The 5,800-nt window shown below is 42.6% G+C and overlaps 1 protein-coding gene across 7 annotated transcripts in view; it reads right to left on the reverse strand.

Annotated features, from left to right (window-relative positions):
* ZNF106 (zinc finger protein 106) overlaps positions 1-5,800 on the reverse strand; it is a 79,109-nt gene that overhangs the window by 31,484 nt on the left and 41,825 nt on the right. For all 7 annotated transcript variants that reach the window (XM_037734163.1, XM_017516286.2, XM_017516284.2 and 4 more), the window contains 4 exons: positions 4,883-5,516; positions 3,147-3,216; positions 1,092-1,246; positions 453-513 (listed from right to left, as the gene is read on the reverse strand). In XM_037734163.1, the coding sequence (XP_037590091.1) occupies positions 453-513; positions 1,092-1,246; positions 3,147-3,216; positions 4,883-5,516 (920 nt within the window). The remainder of the gene's footprint in view (positions 1-452; positions 514-1,091; positions 1,247-3,146; positions 3,217-4,882; positions 5,517-5,800) is intronic.

The raw sequence follows: 5,800 nt of genomic DNA on the forward strand, positions 1-5,800 counted from the left end.
AAAAAAAAAAAAAAAAAAAGGATGAAATCAAGGAGACAGGAGAGAAATAACATGACCTTTTCATGAATACTTTTCATTCCCCTGAAAGAGAACAAAAAGGCCTAGCACAGTGGCTCACACCTATAAACCCAGCACTTTGGGAGGCTGAGGCAGGCAGATCAACTAAGGTTAGGAGTTCGAGACCTGCCTGGCCAACATGGCAAAACCCCGTCTCTACTAAAAATACAAAAATTAGCTGGGGGTGGGGTGGGCACCTGTAATTCCAGCTACTCAAAGGCTGAAACACAAGAATCACTTCAACCTGGGAGGCAGAGGTTGTAGTGAGCAGATATTGCACCACTGCACTCCAGCCTGGGGGACAGAGTGAGAATCTGTCTCCAGAAAAAAAAGAAAACAGAACAAAAAAGTAACAATCTATAGAGGGCCCAATCCATCAGATGCCCTCTGAATACCTTGTAATCCCTGTAGAATCTGTATTCTATGGGTCCTCAGTGCACTCATCTCCATAGTTATCTAAAAATAAAGTATTTTATTAAGCATTTTGAAATCCAACTTGTAGGATCCTCTAGATCTCCCCACTTTTCTTCTATGTCCTGACCAAAATTCAGAGTGTCTTGACTGCTCTGTAACCCAGCCAGCTACAGGTTTTCCCCAGCACTCTTGAACTCTACCTGGGGCCTTGAAGATTCCCAGGTACTAATTAAAGTTTCCAGGTTGTTGCCCAAAACACTGAAAGAAATTGGCCCTGGTCCTGAGCCAAATTCCTTAAATCCTCATATAACTCCACATCCCGCCCCCTGGCTGTGGATATACTGAGGGAGAGCACCCCTTACTTGCTGTCCCTTGTGGGGACTGCTGCAGCCTACTCTGTGAGTAAGCTCTCCTAATAAATGCTTTGGTCTCATCACCCTGGCATTTCATGCTTCTTTCTTTGGAATCCTAACTGTCCCTCATTAGGCACAGTCTGGGGCACTTCCCTTGTGGGAACTCCCCTGCCACTGCTTTTGGGGTGACTACAGCCATGGGTTTGGCAGGATGAAACACAATTTCAGAGATGATCCATTTTCATTAAATCTTCCACATACTCTTACCTGCTGCTTGAGCATAAGCAGCCTCTGAACTTCCACATAAGCTGTCTGAAGGGCTGCACGGGCTTGCAGAAGATTGTTATCCATGCACTGCAATGACTTACTAAGTTCTTCCTCCCTTAAAGAAATGTTCAGCAGCTGGTCAACCTGAGAACGTTCTGCCAAAAGAAACCATAAGGTTCAGGTTAATATCAGAGATTTCTCTTTCATCACACAGCTCCTTATTGAACTATACCCATTATTTAGGATAAGCTTTTCTGTTCTCTTCAATAGGTCATTGGAAATTCACAAAACATTTACTCAAGCACAATGATATCAAAGCTAGGAACCAAAAGTGAGAACTGCTAAGATGAAGGTTTCTTGTAAGTGCTAGTGTACCATGACATCATATTGTCTCAACTAATCACTGCCTTCCACCGTCACCTTTCCAGGTGAAATCTCTGTCCCATGCAAACCACCTGCTCTAGGTCTTATTTCTCATTCTTCCTTTATCTATCACTGTCTTTACATAGGACTTTTGCTGAGATTAGACTCTGGACCTAGACTGCTTGCACTCTCATACTAATCCACATTTAGTCTGTTAGTTGACTTAAAAATGGTTTTTCTTAGAGAAGACTTCCTGAAGAAAACATAGCTTTGAAATAGTACATTTAACTTACTTTAAATAAAATGTTCTGTGTATGTATTTATCATCACTGTGTTTGTCTCTTTCCTAACCAATATGCCAAGACCTCTCCCTTAAGCTCCAGACCCACATATCCAACTAATGACTATGATATTTCTAGGTAGGTATCTCAAAGGTCCTTTAAGGCAAAGAATCCCTGAAGAAATTCATCATCTTTCTCTGTTCCCAATCTGCTACCCTCATGGAGTTTTCTAGCTCTACATAGGAACCATCTGGTTGCCCCAACCAGAAATGTGGGTTGTCCTTGACTCCTCCCTTATCCATCACATCTACTCACTCAAGCCTCGTCTAATCACTTCTGGGACTAGCCCTTATACTAGAACTGGGTTAGAGTTAATCAAAACAAGAGTCACAGAAGTATATCAACGAGGGAGCAATGTTAATAACTTCTTTCTATAATTCACTTTAGAAAAGCAACCAAGAAGGCCGGGCACGGTGGCTCTCGCTTGTAATCCCAGCACTTTGGGAGGCCGAGGCGGGTGGATCACGAGGTCAAGAGATCGAGACCATCCTGGTCAACATGGTGAAACCCCGTCTCTACTAAAAATACAAAAATTAGCTGGGCATGGTGGCGCACGCCTGTAGTCCCAGCTACTCGGGAGGCTGAGGCAAGAGAACTGCTTGAACCCAGGAGGTGGAGGTTGCGGTGAGCCGAGATCGCGCCATTACACTCCAGCCTGGGTAACAAGAGCGAAACTCCGTCTCAAAAAAAAAAAAAGAAAAGCAACCAAGAAAGGGAGTGTTGAGGTGGGGTGCAGGGGAAGCAACCAAGATCCCTCAAAAACAGAAAGTGAAAGAAATGGCTATACATGACCAAGAGGGCCAACATTTTTCATCCAACTGAAAGGGCTCAAGGAAACTTCCTGGCTTTATATTGTCCAAGAGATATACTAACCTTGGCTTACAAGTCTATGTGGCATCATATATTTATTTTACAGCTGTAACTGGATGTATTAGGAAATCAAACTTTTCTTTCCCCTTAAGCGAGGCAACAATAATGTCCAAAAAAAGTAAATGGACAATCAGTGTTTCATAAATGACAAGCCATGCTCTGTGTCAAGTTGTAAAAACGCTGAACTGCTACCAGAACCTCTTAGGGCTGGGCACGGTGGCTCACACCTGTAATCCCAACATTTTGGGAGGCCAAGGTGGGAGGATCATGGAAGCCCAGGAGTTTGAGTCCAACCTGGGCAATATAGCTAGACCCTGTCTCTACGAAAAAATAAAAAGAATTAGTGTGGTGTCATATACCAGTAGTCCTAGCTACTCAGGAGGCTGAGGGAAGAGGATCCCTTGAGCCCAAGAGTTCAAGGCTACCAAAAAGCCAAACAAAAAACATCAACTTCTTTCTCCCAAAATATTCTGCACCATACCTTTTTTTCCTTTAATTTTCCTTCTTTTATTTTTTCTCTCAAGGCTTGGGAGTTCAGGAGAAGATCCATCCTGGAGGGATAAAGAAAACAAAATAATATTCAATGTGTAAAAGCCATTATCCAAGAGGAGAAAAAGGAATCAATTCTAAGTCATACACAGGTCTTCGCTACTGCTACCATCTCTAAAAAGATCGCAGGAGTCTCATGCCCATGGTACAAACTCAAATTTTAGCTGAATAAATGTATCTGATTTAAAAAAAAGAAGAAGAAAAAATAATCCAGGGTAAAGTGCCTTCCTAGCATTTTAGAGGTAGTAAAGCCCATGGAGGTTAGGCAAACCATTCCACCGTGGTGTAGTAAGGCAGAAGTAGAAGTATGGACAAAGTTGGTAATGTATATTTATCTGATTTATATCTTGGCTTAGTTTCTATTTTAAATTTCAGCAAGAAAACCTTTACAACAAAAAGCTTAACAGTCCACGAGACAAGCTTTTTGTCAGAGGACAATTCCTCAGTTTAAAGTGCATTTTAAGTTATTCAATAACACCTACTACATATAGCATGTAGCTCAAAGGAGCAGAATTGCAATTTGAAGCACGTCTAAAATTCATGACCTTAACTACTCTGTTTATCACCTCAGTATTAAAAAAGAGAAGCCCAGCACAGTGACACATTGCTTGTAGTCCCCGCTACTTGGGAGGCTGAGGCAGGAGAATTGCTTGAATCCAGGAGTTCCAGAGCAGTCTGAACAACATTGTGAAACCTCGACTCTAACATAAATTTTAAAATATTATAAATGAATAAATAATGAAGAGAAGAGCCCATTTTTTTCACAGTGCCAGATCCCAGACTATATCACCACAAGCAACTCTTTCTTTTCAGAAAGGGATACTGAGAGGGTTAAGCAATATTAAATTGGAAAAGATGCCTTTTTTTTTTTTTCTGGAGACAGTTTTGCTCTTGTTGCCCAGGCTGGGTTGCAATGGTGCAATCTTGGCTCACTACAACCTCTGCCTCCCAGGTTCAAATGATTCTCCTGCCTCAGCCTCCGAGTAGCTGGGATTACAGGCATGTGCCACCACGCCCAGCTAATTTTGTATTTTTAGTAGAGACAGGGTTTCTACATGTTGGTCAGGCTGGTCTCAAACTCCTGACCTCAGGTGATCCACCTACCTCGGCCTTCCAAAGTGTTGGGTTTACAGGCGTGAGCCACCGCGCCCAGCCAAGAAAAGATTCTTAAAGGCCAGGCTGGGTAACTGAAGGATGAAAGACAGCGTTATACAGACTAAAATATATTTCTATACTATGCTCATATATATGCACTCTCGCAGTATTATAAACCATCTTGAGATTAAGCCTAGCACTCCTGAATCCAGCAATCATCCATGTCCTACAAGTGCAACAGTAGAATGCCTTTCTTCAGCAGCAGTGCAGAATGCATCTATGAAAAACAGATTGAGTTACAGCTGAATATGTGACTTATTATTGGTCAGGTGATACAAAGAATCATTGGCTTGAACACTGGTTTTAGATATGACTTCATATTTTCCTGGTACTGTACATTCATATTAGATTACATTTAATTTAGCAGAATTACTCAGTGAAAGAAACCAGTAGGATGAAAGTAAGAGCCTCACAATTCTAAAAGTTGAGAGATACCCAAGAAAAACCTTTTTAAATAAACAACCAACTTGCCACATGCAATGTTCTACAAAAAGCAGAGGGAATCATACTTACTCCAGTGGCTCTTCGTTTCTTTCTAATACTGTGGCCATCATTTTGTTCAGTACCAGAGGTACAGCTACTATCTGTGGCTGCATCAGCTAAACTGGAGATCACAAGGGCTGAGGATGCATTTGATGATAGAGAGTTTCCTTCTCCATTACTCTCCTGGGAATTCTGATTCTCTGAAGGTGGTACAGACCTCCCCTGGCTGTTCAAGTCTTTTGCCGAGGCCATCAAGGGTATTATATGGTCAGAGGGTAATTGTGCACTATGTCCCCTTCGGGTAGCAACATTTTCAGCCCTTTCACCTGTTTGGAGGGAGGCAGCCAGAGGTGTCACTTCTTGTTTGAGGTGCATGGTTGCTTTCTGACTCTGTGCAGCCCTCAATGAGTTACTAGGTGAAACCATCTGCTGGGGCTCATTTTCTTTGCCTGTACCTTCCTCACTGAAGAAGCTATACACAGAAGGAGCTCTGTCCATGATCACACTGCTCTCAGAAAGGCTTCGCTTTCTTGCCAAGCCAGGGGAGGAGGAAATGGAAACACTTTCCCACTGGAATCCTTCTAGACTGGACAGATCAGGTTCTCCATCCAAATCCAAGACTTCTTGTTCATTTTGAACAAGGGGTACCATTTCTATGCCAAACCTTAAGGAAGAAAGAAAAAATGAAAACATAAATTGGATATGGTTGTTAAGAGGGGCACTATTTTAATGTGCCAGGCTCTCTAAAGCACTGAAGTTATAAAAAGGAAGGTGGTTCTTGTCCTCAAGGAGCTCACAGTCTAGTAACTGATACAGATATAAAGTAAATATATTGGCCGGGCGCGGTGGCTCAAGCCTGTAATCCCAGCACTTTGGGAGGCCGAGGCGGGTGGATCACGAGGTCAAGAGATCGAGACCATCCTGGTCAACACGGTGAAACCCCGTCTC

The sequence above is a fragment of the Cebus imitator genome, unplaced genomic scaffold (assembly GCF_001604975.1).
Source record: "Cebus imitator isolate Cc_AM_T3 unplaced genomic scaffold, Cebus_imitator-1.0 Scaffold579, whole genome shotgun sequence".
NCBI lineage: Eukaryota > Metazoa > Chordata > Mammalia > Primates > Cebidae > Cebus > Cebus imitator.